Genomic DNA, 17,776 nt, shown 5'->3' on the forward strand with positions numbered 1-17,776 from the left:
AGATATAAAAGGCAGGATCATAACTCATAGCATCTCAAAGACACCACAAACCAGCCCCACTAGCAGGCAAATTACCTGGTTAATGCCTTTAAACAGAAAATAACCTGGGGATCTCCAAAATTGCACCAGCAAAGCTTAAGACATCTATCAGCACATGTAACAGTGGATTTCTTCACCTGCTTTCATCAGTGAGCAAGACCTAACTGACCAACACCAGGGATGGGATGGGATGGGAAGGGAGAGGGTGATGCTCATGAACTAGCAAGTTTCTTAGTGGGAAACCCCTGATTTCCACTTCTCCACTTGTTTCTTGGACCTCACATCTCAGTTATCAGTGAAACAAAGATCTCCGATCAATCCCTTTCTCTACATAGAAATATGAACTTGGAGCACCAACCTATTCTCAGCAATTCATACATCTGAAAACAGCAGAAGCTACTTATTTTTTCTAAGGGGGGAGGAGAGGCAGAGATTGAGAGAGAGACCTATACAAAAGCAAATGAATTTCAGGAATACTTTCTTACAGATATAAAGAATTGGCTGAGTAAGCCAACAAGCTAGAACGAGGCAAAATACACTCAAGCTCTTATTCAGCTTCACAATGAGTAAGTAAAGAAAATAAAATCGTGGCAATATAGCAATGTAAAACTCTGCTTTAAATCTCTTTTAGGGTGTACTTGTTTTAAGTAGCGCAGTTCCTCTTGCTACTAGGCATGAGAGTTCAATGGGAGAGCGCTGCTTAGATGAACTTAAATGATCTTAAATTTGCAGATATTTGACAACTAGCTGAAAACTGACTCACAGTGAGGTCAAAGACAAGATGAAACAAATACTGACAGTTTTTTGGAAAGCTAGCAAAGACGTAAGAGCAGACACTTCACATGACAACTGCCGTCCAAGAGAAACAGTCCACCAAAAAAACCCTCGAGAATGAAAAACATATTCACGCACTGGTCAACATTTGTCTTTCAAGCTAGGGACACAGCTTACGCATCGTTGCACCCTAGTTGCAAAGAAACTCTGCTTAAAATCATTATTTATGGACTCTGCAAGAAAAATGAGCTCTCACTTTCGAGGCATGCACTTTCGGGATGGAGTTTTGAAGCTCCAGCTGCAGGGCTGAATTCAGTTCGAGCTCTTTCAGAAGAGATGAAGCTGCCTCTGCACGGACCCCGCACAGCCCAGCTGGACGGCCTGAAAACGTTCTCCTCTTTGGCAGCTTTACGACACGGGATTTAACTCCAAGATCTTATCGCTGATACATGGTATTTTTAAACAATTACGAAGAAACGTTTGCAGAGGGAAACGGGAACCAAAACTACTGTTTTAGCCAACGCCACTGCAATCTTTAGGCAAGGTCAAAGATCTCCACAGCCTCCCCAACCACCCTTGTGATGAAGGCGATCTCAAAGCACATTTTAGCCACGTTAAGAAGAGTCCCGCAAGTTTCAGCAGCGCCCCAGCCACTCATTCTCCTGACCAACACGGCAGTGGAGGAGACGGACGGACACCAAGCTGGAGACCAAGCGCCTTCCCCTCCAGGACCAGATGTGGCCGCCCAAAGCGATGTCCCCATGCCGGACCACCGTGACCCCGACGCTTGCCTGGGCTCTGGTGGTGGACTGTACAGTCGCATCGGTGACGGCGGTGGTCTGTCACCACCACCGCTCGCTGGTGATGGCGGTGGACCATCACCGCGGGACCTGTCACCTCCCACCATCGCTCGTCGGTGATGGTGGTGGCCCAACACCGCAGGACCCCGCAGCGGTGGTCCACCCCCCGCCCCCACCGACAGGTGACAGACCACCGCCACGGCCCCGCGGGACCTGCGGACGCCCACTCCCCGGTACCTGTCCTCGGAGACGCTGATGACCCCGTCCTCCTTGGGCACTATCGCTGCCATGTTCACCACCTCCTGCGAGCCCTCCACCTTGTTGAGCAGGAGGGGCTTGCGGGTCAGCGCCTTGGGCTGAGGCTCCGCCGCCATGGGGGCCGCGGGGCCGGCCAGCACCGCCGCTGCGGCCGGGGGAGGGAGGGAGGCTGCGGCCGGGGGAGGCGGCCCGCACCGCCGAGGCGGAGGAGGGACTTGCCAGAGCCGGGCACCGCCGCGGGCTTCCCGGGAAGCAGGAGCCAACGCGGCGGCGGCGGCGGCACCGCCCCCGAGCCGGGCTGGGCCGGGCCGGGCCGGGCGGGGCGGGGCGCGGCGGGCTGGCGGGGCGGGGGGGGGGAAATGGCGGCCGCTCGCCGCCATCTCGTAGCAAAGGGGTGCTGCGGCGCGCGTTTGCCGGGAGAAACCTTCTGGCAGGCGGCGGTTTAAACGCGCGTCTCCTTCCGTGGCCGCCATCCCGGCGGCGGGTGGGCCTGAAGGGCAGTCGGGTCCCGCCTCCGACGGGCGCCTGGGGCTCCTCCGCGGGCACGGCCGGGCTGCGGGGCTGCCCGCCCCGCAACCGCGCTGCCGTCAGTCCTCTTGCCAGAGAAAAGGCGAAGGAAGATTCAGCTTCGCTTCCCTCTGTTTGCGTTACTTTTTCCTACCTGAGCTTGGGACTGAAGGTCGGCCCATGAGGTAAAGATGGGATTTCTGCCGCTACCTCAGACGCTAGGACCTTGTTGTGTTATCTGTATTGTCACACAGCGTTTGTGTAAATGAACAATTTCTGCACGAATTTCAGTATTCGGTTGCTCTGGGAAACGCAACGCACTTCCAGCAGCTCGTTTTCAGCAAGATACTGCTTTCCACTTTCTTTTCCTGACGGATTCGTGGAGGTCCGAGCAGGCCCGATGGCTTTCCCAAAGCTCTGCCCCGAAGCCAGTGAGAAAGTGCTTCCCCCTGAGGTACGGGCCAAACTTTCATAATCCGTCTCAAAAGATTCTGGAAAATCATGCTCAGTGTCTGTACTGTTATCCTACATCGCAGAAGTCATCAGCAGATTGGGAAAGGTTATTTCAGCTGTAACTTTAAATTTACTCACGCTAAGCTGACGAGCAGCAGTTCTCCGTGAAAAAAATCTGTGCTCCTGCCCATCAGCAGAAAAACCGGGGAGACTTGTAAGAGTTCAGGTATGAAAAATTTGAAGATCAAGAATTTACTTTTTCTCTGGGAGAAACATACAGCAGCATCAGCAACAGAACAAATCCTGGTTGCCCACTCGGCACTTGAGTTGCCTGTGTAGTAGATATAGGCAATGGAGGAAAGAGGCAGTAAATTCCTTGAGGCAGAAATTAAATTTTCACAACATTTAGTAATCTCTGTCTTGCTGAACAAACAAGCAGTATCTACAGGACCCCAGCAAGATATTTAAGCTTTCCTCAACTAAACTATTAGAGGCTCACAAGTGCACGGTGGAGGGAAAGGTCCAGTCAGCAACGGCCGATGGCTGTAGAACGGCTTATAGGAAATGGATCCGCAGTCTCAAACTGTTTCCCAGAAGATGTGTGATTGCATTACATAACATGTCTTTCTCGCAGTTCTTAGAAGGGAGCTACTCTTAGAGGCAAAGACCAATCCTTGTACCTCTATGGGGGATTCTGTGGTCCAAGGCTAGACTGACAGAAATGCTTGTCTCGCTACTTGGTGGGACATGTGAGATGCTCTTTGAAGATGTCGCTATTCTTGACAGTTTTCAGAATGGACACGTATCTAAAAACATCTCTTTTAAAGCCGCTGCAGTCTGGCAAGGTCTGCTGTGTTTGCAGTTGCTTGCATTCGAGGCTGGGCACTGCGCATCGCTGACAGATAACAGGGGCTGAGGGTCTGTTGGGGACAACCGACTGCCGGCTGCTGGGAGACTCAGAATACCTTTTGCCAAACAGGCCTTTAAGGAAGCAAGTAATTGAGAAAATGAGTGTCTTCTTTGTAGGCAAAGGCATGGTTCACAGGACTAGAAGTAGCTCCTACATATCACCCAAATTAGCTGGATTTTCTTCAATTGCCGATTGAGACATACTACATTTCCCTGTTAACCTTGTCTCTCTTATATTCTTAAACAGTTTGAGGTCCAACACTACTCCTTCAAGGTTTAACACACTGTTTGGAGGAAAACACTGGAAGAGGGGCGTGCATTTTGGACCAAAGCCAAATAATAACATGCTGAAATCAAATATATGCTTTATATAAAGGATTGATCTTTGGAAATAAGTTACCCTTTTGGGAAGGGGGAGGGGAGCGGGGGAAGACAACACAATGCAAGAGAGGCTCCAGCAGCCAGTCAAGATAAGAATCTGAAGGGCATGTTTTAAAGCTTTTCTGTAATGGTGACTTCCTCTGCAAGACCAGTAAGGCACTGCAATAATAGAAAGGTGTCCTGAGGTCTAGTACATCACTTTACCAGGTGTCCAAACTCAAGGTCAATGCTCTACTCTCCCTTATAAGAAAGGAAAATATGGTTGGGAAGGGAAATCATTGCACACAAAACCAGTTTTGATATGACTGAGGGAAGAAAAAGTAATGCATGGAAACCTGGGGAAAGGAGGAAGGGAAGCAGAGAAGAAATAGAAAGATTTCAAAGTAAGATGGAAACTTAGAGCTTCTTCCTGCATTCCACCCAACAGGCTGAAAGAATATTGTCATAATGGTGGAAAAGGCATTGAAATTGCCAACGAGACCTGAGTGTTCTCCCAGATCTATCATTGTCACAAACAATTCAATAAAAAACTTTTTAAAAACAATTTTCCCATCATGACAAAAACAAGACTTCAAGTTAGAATCACTGTAGCCATAAAGTTTATTGACCACCTACAGAAGCAAAATTAGAGTAGTTTAGGAAAGTGTTTCCCCATATAATTGAAAAAAATCAAGCATATAAATCTTATAAATACTTCCTAGCAGGTGTTTTTTCGTTTTCTGTCATAGATTTCAGGTCAAATTGCACGGATTGAAAATATTGCTAGGATCAAAAGCAAGACAACTTAGTAACTGAATCTGAAGCCAAGAAAAGCAAGCTTATTCAGTTCTTTTTCTACATTCAAAAATATTGTAGGTTAAGAATTACATGATGTTCCTCTGGTATGTGATTTTTGCAGGAAATCACAAAAATTACATGGAAGGAAATTTATAGGATGTCATAATTTAAAGGTTCTTGTTAACGTAAATTCTGAATCAGTAGAAAGTGTGGTTACTAGTCTGGTATGCTTGGAATATTTGAACTTTCCTGGAAGAGTATATCCGTTAGTAACACAGAATGAAAAACAAGCTGAAAAATGCAGCTACTTTCTGTTGGAATTAATATGACCTCAGCTTTGTTTCTTAGTGTCATTTCTGTACTGTGTGTTTTGGCATGCCATCATGGTAAATGAAACATCCTTCCCCCTGCCTTTATTTTCTTGATGCAGGTTGACTTTCACTTATTAGATTTGGATAGAGTAGAAGTAGGCTGCTTGCCTATAAGCAATAACACTGGTTCATGTGTGGTGTGGTTGACACGCTGCAGGGAAGGGATGACATTCAGAGGGACCTTGACAGGCTGGAGAGGTGGGCCTGTGTGAACCGCATGAAGTTCAACAAGACCAAGTGCAAGGTCCTGCACGTGGGTTGGGGTAATTTCAAACACAAGTACAGGATGGGCAGAGAATGGGTTGAGAGCAGCCCTGAGGAGAAGGACTTGGGGGTGCTGGGGGACGAGAAGCTCAACTTGAGCTGGCAATGTGTGCTTGCAGCCCAGAAAGCAAACCATATGCTGGGCTACATCAAGAGAAGCGTGGCCAGCAGTCGAACGAGGTGATTCTGACCCTTTACTCCACTCTGGTGAGACCCCACCTGGAGTCCTGCATCCAGATCTGGGGCCCCTATCATAAGAAGGACATGGATGTGTTGGAGCAGGTCCAGAGGAGGGCCATGAAGACGATCAGAGGGCTGGACTACCTCTCCTATGAGGACAGGCTGAGAGAGTTGGGGCTGTTCAGCCTAGAGAAGAGAAGGCTCCAGGGTGACCTTATGGCAGCCTTCCAGTACCTGAAGGGGCCTAAAGGAAGGATGGAGAGGGACTTCTCACAAGGGTGTGTAGTGATAGGACAAGGGGGAATGGCTGTACACTAAAAGAGGGCAGATTTAGATCAGATATTAGGAAGAAATTCTTCACCATGAGGATGGTGAGGCACTGGCACAGGTTGCCCAGAGAAGCTGTGGATGCCCTCTCCCTGGCAGTGTTCAAGGCCAGGTTGGATGGAGCTCTGAGCAACCTGGTCTAGTGGAAGATGTCCCTGCTCATGGCAGGGGGGTTGGAACCAGATGATCTTTAAGGTCCCTTCCAACCCAAACCATTCTATGATTCTATGGCTCTATGTATTCGTGTACAGGATGATGACAGAAGACCTCTCGGAAGAATTGGTGCTGGTTTGAACCAATGCGTTCGCACGCAGTGAAGCCACTTTCCTTGCCCTCTTACCGCACCAGAGTCTTGGAAGACTTTCTCCAATTCCTCATCTGCGGTCTTGTTTGAAGCTTAGGAGTTCGAGCAAACCGAATTCTACATCTTCTCTGGCAATTTGCTTTAAAAGCTGCTCTCTGGCTCCATCTTCTGTTCTGTTGGTTGGTTGGTTTGGGGATTGATTTTATTTCTTTCTTTAGGTATGTCAGGGTGAAATTCTTCTGAGTTTTACAAACCAAATCGGATTTAAAAAAGTAGGTCATCACACCTTGTGTGACAGTTCAGACAAGCAGGAGAGAATCCCGACCCGCAGATGAGAGAGTGGCCCAGAGAGGAGGAAGCTGGAGGGTCTCCAGCTCTGCTGTCAGCCCACAGTTTAGATGTTCACCTCCCAAAGTTGCTACTTCTGTTACAAGAGGAGGGAAAACGTCTTGGTCAAAAAAGCACAGCAATATGTTCTGTTTTGGCGTAATTGTAACTTTTTATGCAGAATAATGATCATTACATGATCTGGCAACATAGTGACACCTCGCACACCTTCTGGCTAAAACTGTCAAGCACTGGGGCCACTCAGTAGGACAATTTAATTAACTTGTTGGCCTCTTCGTGGACACTGAGAAAACCAGTCCTTTTATAAAGTGCTCAACAGTAATAAGAGTAATATTAACAATCCCAAGAACACGCTTTTAATAAAGAAAAACTATTTTATGGTGATTAAATTTTAGGCCCAAACTTTTCAACACGTGCCCCTTTGAGCCATTAAGTAACCTGATTCCAGTTGCTCTCACTCTGCAAGAGGGGAACCAGTGCAGGAGCAAAACTGCACTTTCACTGATTCAGTGCTTAAATTTAAAACTGCTCCGTTGAGAGCAAGCCAGATTTCGGCTTCTGAGGCCTCTTCCTCAATCACCCCTGCAAAACCAAAGAACTTATATACACAAAAAATAACCACATAGAAAAGGTAAAACCACTTGGCAGCAAGTAAGGCTGCCTCTCGATAGCTGTCGAATGTAGCGGTGTTTTACTCTCTCCCATGCTTTTCTTTTCTGCCTGTTTGTAAACTAAACATTTTCCAGCTTTACAGTATATGGGATTCACAATTTCTTCAAAACTTGCACTTCTATGCAACTGCAAAAATGCGTGCTTAAAATTCTCTCCTTCTCCTGTTTTGTCAGTAGTGATAGCCTTCATAAGACAGTTACTGAAAAATATTTTTAATTTCAGATGCTACATCATTCCTGGAAGCATGTGGGAAACGAATATAGATGAGCTCTTTATATAGACAGGAAAACTTCACAGAGCACCAAAATGTTCTGTGGAAGATTCGCTTGTCCATCTTGTTTAAAATACAAAACATGTTCTAAAAATGCACTCTCAAATTTGGACATTGGTCCTTATTTTTCTCCAGGTATTTATCAGCCACACAATGAATAGAACTGCCTATCACATGTCTATTAATAAGCCCTACATGCTCATTATGACAGTTTTCTGCTATATTTCATTAGTTTTGTTTTATGCGGGCATTCAGAAAACAAGGCCCTATCAGTAACACACTTGAATCTGCTGTAGGTCAAAGTTATGGAGAAAAATACTAGCTTTAAAAAGTATGAATGGCACTATCACAGTGTAGCACCTTATCGAAAGAAATACACTCATTTTTAGCTGCCTTGCAAGTGCTGTTGGCTTTGTAACTGACTGTGAACATGTGAGAACAAAAAAAGTGATGCTGTGTCAGTGTGTGGGCTGCAAATGAGAACTCCTGGCTCGTACATTTTGCCCCATAAGCAGATCTGGCATTGTATGCAGTCTTCTTGCTGTTTCCTTTGTCCTCATTGATCCTGCTATAGTATTACTCACATTTTGGGCCCCCGACTTGCTGTAAAAAAACCTCTGTAATTTAATTCACTGCCTTTTTGGTGAAACTTTCTGACCACTAATTCTTCTAAGCTCATTATTCTTGTATTTTTCTAGGCCTCAAGACTTCAGAACTTTTTTTTTCCTAAATCTTCCTTTCCTCTCTGATATTGAAGAATCATGGAGTATCATCAATAAGTACATCTTCTACTTGGAAAATGCATTAAAAATACCTATGTAACCTGCTTGAAAGGTAAATAAGATTTTCTTAGATAATGCATAAACTATATGAAAGCTTTGAAGTATTTCACAGAATCACAGAATCACAGAATGGTAGGGGTTGGAAGGGACCTCTGTGGGTCATCTAGTCCAACCCTCCTGCCGAAGCAGGGTCACCTACAGCAGGCTGCACAGGACCTTGTCCAGGTGGGTCTTGAATATCTCCAGAGAAGGAGACTCCACAACCTCCCTGGGCAGCCTGTTCCAGTGCTCCGTCACCCTCAGAGGGAAGAAGTTCTTCCTCATGTTCAGATGGAACGTCCTATGCTTCAGTTTGTGCCCATTGCCCCTTGTCCTGTCGCTGGGCACTACTGAAAAGAGTCTGGCCCCATCCTCCTGACACCCACCCTTCAGATATTTATAAGCATATATTAGGCCCCTCTCAGCCTTCTCTTCTTCAGGCTGAACAAGCCCAGCTCCCTCAGCCTCTCCTCGTAGGAGTTCCAGTCCCCTCATCATCCTTGTAGCCCTCCGCTGGACTCTCCCCAGCAGCTCCTCATCTTTCTTGAACTGGGGAGCCCAGAACTGGACAGAGTACTCCAGATGAGGCCTCACTAGGGCAGCGTAGAGGGGAAGGAGAACCTCCCTCAACCTGCTGGCCACACTCCTCCTAATGCACTCCAGGATCCCATTGGCCTTCTTGGCAGCCAGGGCACACTGGTGGCTCATGGTTAACCTGTCGTTCACCAGCACACCCAGGTCCCTGTCCGCAGAGCTGCTCTGCAGCAGGTCAGCCCCAAGCCTGTACTGGTGCATGGGGTTGTTCCTCCCCAGGTGCAGGACCCTGCACTTACCCTTGTTGAACCTCATCAGGTTCCTCTGTGCCCAACTCTCCAGCCTGTCCAGGTCACGCTGAATGGCAGCACAGCCTCCCAGTGCATCCACCACTCCTCCCAGTTTTGTGTCACCAGCAAACTTGCTGAGGGTACACTCTCTGTCTTCATCCAGGTCGCTGATGAAGAAGTTGAATAAGACTGGGCCCAGTACTGACCCCTGGGGGACACCACTAGTTACAGGCCTCCATCTAGACTCAGCGCCGCTGATGACAACCCTCTGAGTTCTGCCATTCAGCCAGTTCTCAGTCCACCTCACCAACCACTCACCCAGCCCACACTTCCTGAGCTTCCCTAGGAGGATGTTATGGGAGACAGTGTCGAAAGCCTTGCTGAAGTCGAGGTAGACAACATCCACGGCTCTCCCCTCATCTACCCAGCCAGTCATGCCATCGTAGAAAGCTATCAGATTGGTCAGGCATGATTTCCCTTTGGTGAATCCATGCTGACTACTCCTGATAACCTTCTTTTCCTCCACTTGCTTGTTGAAAACCTCCAGGATAAGCTGCTCCATCACCTTTCCTGGGATGGAGGTGAGGCTGACCGGCCTGTAGTTCCCTGGCTTTCCTTTTGTTTCATCTAAAGTGTACAATTCAGAACATAGCCAGGTAATATCAAGGAACATTTTCTTACAACTTTTGCCTTTTAGCATTTTTTTTTAAATTTTTCTCACCTTTACTGCACATGGGCTTACAGTGGGTGTTGTTAGGTTGACAAAACACTTTCAGTCATCTGAAACCTCATGAAGTTCAACAAGGCCAAGCTGAGAGAGATGATTCTGTCCCTCTACTCCACTCTGGTGAGACCCCACCTGGAGTCCTGCGTCCAGCTCTGGAGCCCCCAGCACAAGAAGGACATGGAGCGGGTCCAGAGGAGGCCACAAAATTGATTCGAGGGCTGAAGTACCTGAGAGGCTGCTGAGAGAGTTAGGGTTATTCAGCCTGGAGAAGAGAAAGGACCAGGTAGACCTTATTGCAGCCTTTCCATATACAAAGGATGTAAGAAGAAATTTCTTTATGAGGAGAGTGGCAAGACATTGGAACAGCTTGCCCAGATAAGTTGTGGATGCCCCATCCTTGGAAACCTTCAAGGTCAGGTTGGACGGGGCTCTGAGCAACCTGGTCTAGTGGAAGGTGTCCCTGCTCACTGCAGGGGAGTTGGGCTAGATGACCTCTAAAGGTCCCTTCCAACCCAAAGCATTCTATGATTCTATGATTTAAACATATAAAGAGAAAAATCAAACAAGAAAACTACTATTCAAATATTAAACATGTTTTTTCACTTGCTAAAAGTAAAAGCACCTTAAAAGAAGGAATGAACGAAGATTTTACAAAAAAAAAAAAGCAAATGAAAAAGGTTGCTACAACTTCTGGCCAAAAAGACCGTAACAGTGCTACTGCTAACAAAGCTCTGGCATCATTTCAATACGCATTTTTCAGTAGAAAGTTTTTGGAGCTGGGCAGTTTTCTTGAAGTCAAACCATTTTGTAGATTACCCTTTACTGCAATTACATGTAAGGATTCATATTGTACAAACAAGCATCTAGGTGTTTAAAAAAATAGGTACACCCTTACTAAAACTGCCAATTTCTGTCAACTCAAACCTTTGACAAAAGATTGCTTGAAAAGCTTGCGGTTCCTGAAGCAGCGTGGCTGAACTCGTCCTTTCTGTGGAAAACTATTCCTGCAAAGAAGTCCTGAGAAGCAGCTTGAGAGCAAAATCACAGAAGTTTCAGTGTATACGGGGACTTATGACTCAGTACCATAGGGCTGTCTGAGGAGTTAAAAAAGAATCCCAGATTGTCTAATCAAACTTTTTCATATCTTCCTCTGTGCAAATGTTATGAGTCACCTTCACTTCAGCAGGTAAGTCAGCATTTCTGGCTATCACTGCAGGAAGGGGTTCCCCAGCCTGTGAGCACAGATATATACCCCAGTGATGCCACGTCTAGATGGGCACTATCGCAGATGGTGTTGTGGAGCATTTGGTTCCCCAATCACCTCATGGCCATTGCTGATAAGCATCATTTTTATTCTAGATGGGTTACAGCCAGAATGTCTGATTGCTTTGAACATCTCACACAGCAGTAGGCCCATATGTCTATAGTCAGAATCCACAGAGTGCCCTTTGATTTTGAAGAGAGAACCATATCTGAGTCAGGTTTAGCTGCTTTCGGGAGACATCCTTTGGGACAAGAGTGGGTGTGGAAGCACCGACCCATTCCAGGACAGCCACCAGATGAGAAAATTCATGAAAGTGGGAGAAATACTCTTTATTTGTAAAACAGTAAATGCTCTAGAGACAAGAGACCACACGTGTTTGGAGTGGAAAACCAACTATACAGTCATGTCCTTACCTGTAACTTGGTGACCTCCTTGTGTAAAAATATCATCTGACAAGATAGTAGAAATACCTCTGTGAAGGCAGAGGAACTGGTGAATGTACATCTTGTACCTATGAAAGTGGACAAGGAAACTCCAAATGGGAAAACAAAGAAAACTCCCAAGACAGCCCATCTGGGACTGACTGGGGAAAGAAAAAAAAAAAAAAAAAAGTAGTCTGACATTCTTAGTAGTTTTGATTAGCCCCTGATATTCAGGCGAACCGGCCCCAAAACAGCCTCTGCATTGTATGCTTATTATGAGTGCAGGACAAATTTCACACAGAAGCTCTAAAGCAGGTATCAGTGTTGAAAAGAAAGGTGCTCAAAAGGCTCCCTATGAGGCCAAGTGACACTTGGGCACTAGTTATTTTTCATTGAAGCATGATAAGAAACACTGTAAGAACTGGCCATGTTAGTGCTCCCAAAAGCGTTCAAGTGAGAAGCTGCTGGAGAAGGGACAGGCAGTAATTAAGAACGTGTAAATACCCTCAAATTGTAATGAATGAGTGTTGGAAATAGGTTTCTCCATCTGAAAAGCCACATGGGTAGTTATGCATGCATGCACATACTTAAACATGTTAACCCCACCCACTCCCCAAAACCCCCTAAAACCAAATTAAAAAAGAAACTTTTCCATAAAGCTAGAGAGCCTAAGCCAAAACTGTAGCAAGAAATTCTGGTAACTGTTCCGGATGGGTCCAGCTTGATTAGCTCATAAAACAGCCCAGAGTTTGTTCTTTGGGTTCTGAGGCGAAACGGTGTGTCCCAGCTTACATCACAGAACTATATTTTCTTCTTCCCCCAAGAAAGAGCGATAATGTAAAACTGTCTTTGGGGAAATGCTGACTTCCAAGCCACGTCCAGATACCATCTGAGATGTTCCCACAAATCGTGTGCCAAAACGGCCAGGTAACACAGTTAAAATTCAATTAAAAGAGCTCTGCGTAGCAGTGCCAGAGTGTTGGCCTCTGAACCTTACTAGTGTAGCTCCAGATGATAAATCTCCATGGTTGTGGTACCTTCCAATTCAGCAGTTTGGCCACAACAACCCTTCCACTGTAGGAGCAGGTACGAACAAGACATGTAGCAAACTTCTCGCATTCAGGAGCTATGTGGTGGGCGTCCCAGGCAGCTGCCGTGAGCCCGACAGCTACAGGAGCAGTTGTGTGCAGGGAATCCAGTTTCTGTTCTTCACAGGGGCACACAGTGAAGTATGAGCCATCCTCTCAAGTACTTCACTGTGTGCAGATTTATGTTCTAGGGACTTCAGCATATGGCTTGCAGAATTCCTCCACAGGGATGTCTGACCGGGGGTGTATCAATCACCACTCAATTCCTTGACTCCCTCCCCTGCGACAGGAGTGCCAGGCGTCAGGGACTCCCTTACCTCCTCTTTGATACAATCCTGCCCAATAGTTTTCCTCTCCCAAGTGCTGATGACTGAAAAGAGAGAAAAAAACAGAAGAGAAACTAGGACAACTTTCCTATGAAGGGATGTGCTCGAGCCTGATCTGAATGGGGAGGAGGAACGACAGAGTGGCTGTGTAGCTGCAGCGTGATTTCATGCTGTGAACAAATCACTGGCTGGGGGTAACTATCTGTCTCCAGTGCCTCCAAATCCTCTTGTAAGACTACATTTGCCGTATGTGTAAAAGCGAGTCGAAGAGGCTTTCCTACCACGGGCTTTTCTAGGCATCTACCCTTTCCCCAACTTGAAGGCTGGCCGTGTCAGTTCTGATTTGTGTTTATGGAAGTATTTTTTCTTTGAAATTATATTTTGATTAATTTCAGGGGGTTTTATTCATGTCACAATCACAGAATCACAGAATGGTAGGGGTTGGAAGGGACCTCTGTGGGTCATCTAGTCCAACCCCCCTGCTGAAGCAGGGTCACCTACAGCAGGCTGCACAGGACCTTACCCAGGCGGGTCTTGAATATCTGCAGAGAAGGAGACTCCACAGCCTCCCTGGGCAGCCTGTTCCAGTGCTCCGTCACCCTCAGAGGGAAGAAGTTCTTCCTCATGTTCACACAAAACTTCCTGTGCTTCAGTTTGTGCCCATTGCCCCTTGTCCTGTCGCTGGGCACCACTGAAAAGAGTCTGGCCCCATCCTCCTGACACCCACCCTTCAGATATTTGTAAGCATTTATAAGGTCCCCTCGCAGCCTCCTTTTCTTCAGGCTAAACAAGCCCAGCTCCCTCAGCCTTTCCTCGTAGGAGAGATGTTCCAGTCCCCTCATCATCCTTGTAGCCCTCTGGTGGACTCTCTGCAGTAGCTCTTCATCTTTCTTGAACTGGGCAGCCCAGAAAAGGTCGCAGTACTCCAGATGGGGCCTCACCAGGGCAGTGTAGAGGGGGAGGAGAACCTCCCTCAACCTGCTGGCCACACTCCTCCTAATGCACTCCAGGATCCCACTGGCCGTCTTGGCAGCCAGGGCACACTGCTGGCTCATGGTCAACCTGTCATCCACCAGCACACCCAGGTCCCTGTCCGCAGAGCTGCTCTGCAGCAGGTCAGCCCCAAGCCTGTACTGGTGCATGGGGTTGTTCCTCCCCAGGTGCAGGACCCTGCATTTGCCTTTGTTGAACTTCATCAGGTTCCTCTGTGCCCAACTCTCCAGCCTGTCCAGGTCACGCTGAATGGCAGCACAGCCTCCCAGTGCATCCACCACTCCTCCCAGTTTTGTGTCACCAGCAAACTTGCTGAGGGTACACTCTAACTCTTCATCCAGGTCATTGATGAAGAAGTTGAATAAGACTGGGCCAAGTACTGACCCCTGGGGGACACCACTAGTTACAGGCCTCCATCTAGACTCAGCGCCGCTGATGACAACCCTCTGAGCTCTGCCATTCAGCCAGTTCTCAATCCACCCCACTGACCACTCACCCAGCCCACACTTCCTGAGCTTCCCAGGAGGATATCATGGGAGACTGTGTTGAAAACCTTGCTGAAGTCGAGGTAGACAACATCCACGGCTCTCCCCTCATCTACCCAGCCAGTCATGCCATCGTAGAAAGCTATCAGATTGGTCAAGCATGATTTCCCTTTGGTGAATCCATGCTGACTACTCCTGATAACCTTCTTTTCCTCCACTTACTTTGTTTTTGGCCAGAAAAATACGGAACTATGTGCATTTATGTATGCATGCATTAATGAACATAGAGTTTCAAAAGAGAATGAGGAAGAAATACCACTTCTGACTAGGCATAACAATTCTGAAGGGAAAATTTATACCCATTTTACGCTTTTGTCTTTTAATGAGAAATGACATGCTGCCCTAGTGCTGGCTCATAGCAGAAGAGATTAAAAATTCTTGGACCATCAGTAGCAAGAAATCACAGGGCTGTACTTACAGAGGTCATTAACTGTCCAGACATCTGTTGGGTAACAAATTCTGCTAAACATAGATCATGAAACTGTTCCTGAATTATGCAGAGGATAATTTCACAATCCAGAAAACAGAGAATTCAAGCAGGGAAAAAGCCATGTAAGACCTTCTTATTGCCAGTTGGGGAGGAATTCACTGTGATATCAGAATTACAGGAAAGTTTGGTGCTAGTGGCAGTGGTCTGCTGGATTGCTACCAGTGGGACAGGGAACAGATTTAGACGACGGTCACAATTACAGTTACATACTCCACAAAGTAACTGACATTACAACAAAATTAGCCATATTAATTAGAGGGACACTGTGACAAAAGCATCTGGCTAACTAGACAAAAGTAAAAACTCCAAATGTCTCAGTGAAAACTACTGTAAAACATGTTAACACATGAGTAATAGATTTCAGTATAAAAAAAGGGAGTTAGGAAACAACGAGCAGATGCAGCAATGGAGAAATTGGTGCTACGGTGGAAACAGGCTGGAGCATTCCAAACATTGTATAAAGCATAACAGATCCTAATTCCCCTTGAAAAAGGAATATTGTCCCATTCCCTATAAGTTAACTGTAGTGGCCGGTTGCTAAAGGATCACAAGTGAGTCCAATTATGCTGCACTGGACTATAATGGGGTGAAAGGGTTGCCATTACCTCTGAAACAAGAGGTCAAGTGATATCTGTCAACCTTTGGAATCAGGAGTTACTCTGGAATCAGGAGTTATTTATTAGCTGCTGCAGAAGTCAAGCACACAGCACAACCAATCATCGAAAACACAGAGAATGACAACACTTGTCAGGGCAAATGAGTAGTTTTGGCTTTTTTCCTTCGGTCAGCTGAGGAGAGCTGTACGGAATATCTAAGTAGAAATGTCAAGAAAAAAAATATGGTAACTTTTTCTGAAGGAAGAGACAAGATAAAGAGCACTTGAAATAGAAGACAAGACGAAAAATAAGAATTGATTGAGGAAAATAAAAAAAACCCACACCAAACTAAATCTGCATACCTTGAAAGTAATCGGAATGGATATAATAGTTAAAAGCCTGATTTTTTTTGTCTCTTTTGGATTGTTAAGTTTCATCTCCCTTCAAGACCCCACTTATATAAATCAGTTAGCTGCGTATTCACAATTCACATAAATGAGCCAACGTGAATGCATGTAACGGTGTCAAGGCCCTAGGAAAACAGAGACAACAGAAAATAGAAATACTTTAAAGAAGGGAAGGAGCAGGAGAATCTCAGAGAAAATGCTACATTCATCATACAATCAGTGTACACAACACACTCTGCCAAACCTGGAGAAGCATCTTAGTGTCAGCCTGAATGATGGGATGGGCTTTCTTGGACTTTTTGTTTTGGACCCACGTTTGGAAAATAACCATAAACCGTATATTGCCTTAAAAATGGCTTACAAACAGGAAAATATTAGAACTGATCCTGAAACGTTTGAGGCTTTCCGATTGCAACATCATGAAACTGAAAGCCATCTCCAACAACAAAAGAACTCATCGCTGACCAAAATAGCACTGCTTGGTGAAGACTGTTGTTATAAAAAAAGGCTACACTTGTAATTCAAGGTTTATTATAAGCTGGTCTCAAGTCCTAAAATTTTCCTAATGAGAAATGCTTCTGTAATCTCAACTCAGGAAGAATCATCCTTTTGTGCTTTTCAAAGGCATGTTTTAAGTGTCCTTCCTTCCCATTTGAAATATTTCTAAAACAAGACACTGTTTTTCTGCAAGTTGGTGCAAGACGGATTTGCCCACTGTGGCATCCATTCAAGTTTTCTGTAACAAACAGGCCTTACATCAGGGCTTCAATGTGTGCATACAAGTAGAAAAAAAACCCTCTCACTTCATTTTAACTGTATCTTTTAAATAACATGCTCAGCAAACAGTCCTAAACACCTTGTCAAAGGTGCTTGAATTTAGGGAATACAGATGAACAGATTTCTTTCCTGGGTGAAAGAGGCCTTATCAGGTTTGTTTTATTCTAGAAGACCTATGTCTGTGCTTTTGTAGAGATTTCCAATTAGCTGCTAGTTGAGATTTCATAAGTTTTCATTAACTGCTAAGTGGCAAAATACAGACCAACTGGTCTATATTCTACTTGACACCAGTCAGGCCAGCTGCTTTGCAGAGAGCAACCAAGTGCATCTTTCTTTTAGAGTGTATTTTGATTTGGGGTAAAAGATGGCAATGCATAATAATCACATTTAGAGTAAAAGCTGGATAATAAAATTCTACAGCATGGCAATATTTTAAAGAAAGAGCTCCCAGCTCTCAAATACCACATGCAGGTGTGATACCTCAGTGGGAAGCAATTTAGGGATGAATGAATAATTCTGTCCTCTTGTTTACCAAGACTATACCCATTACATTGGCCATTAAAAAAGAAGGAAAAAAAAAAAGAAAAATACACCTCATTGTTTTGCCTCCCTGTGAAGGGCTTGTAGACTATCTTTTAGCTGTAACTGCTGTATACTCCAAGCTGACTGTAGCTGGAATTGGTGTCCCTTAGCTGCTCGATTAGTTAGATAAATTCTGCACGCCTATGTCTGGGATCCATGGTAATGGAGTTACGTTGCTATGCTATGAAATCTGCGGGAGGGTCCAGCACTTCGGGAAGGATATGATTTCCAGGGCTACTGAAACTTGCCAGTGTAGGCAAGAAGGAATGCTTGGAGGAA

At 45.8% G+C, this 17,776-nt stretch overlaps 1 protein-coding gene across 1 annotated transcript in view; it reads right to left on the reverse strand.

Moving 5' to 3' along the window:
- WDFY2 (WD repeat and FYVE domain containing 2) overlaps positions 1-2,143 on the reverse strand; it is a 65,007-nt gene extending 62,864 nt beyond the window's left edge. The window contains exon 1 of the mRNA XM_075421200.1: positions 1,851-2,143. Within this exon, the coding sequence (XP_075277315.1) occupies positions 1,851-1,987 (137 nt within the window). The 5' untranslated portion in view covers positions 1,988-2,143. The remainder of the gene's footprint in view (positions 1-1,850) is intronic.
- Between the last annotated feature and the right edge of the window lie 15,633 nt (positions 2,144-17,776).

The sequence above is a fragment of the Opisthocomus hoazin genome, chromosome 1, assembly GCF_030867145.1.
Source record: "Opisthocomus hoazin isolate bOpiHoa1 chromosome 1, bOpiHoa1.hap1, whole genome shotgun sequence".
Taxonomy (NCBI): Eukaryota; Metazoa; Chordata; class Aves; order Opisthocomiformes; family Opisthocomidae; genus Opisthocomus; species Opisthocomus hoazin.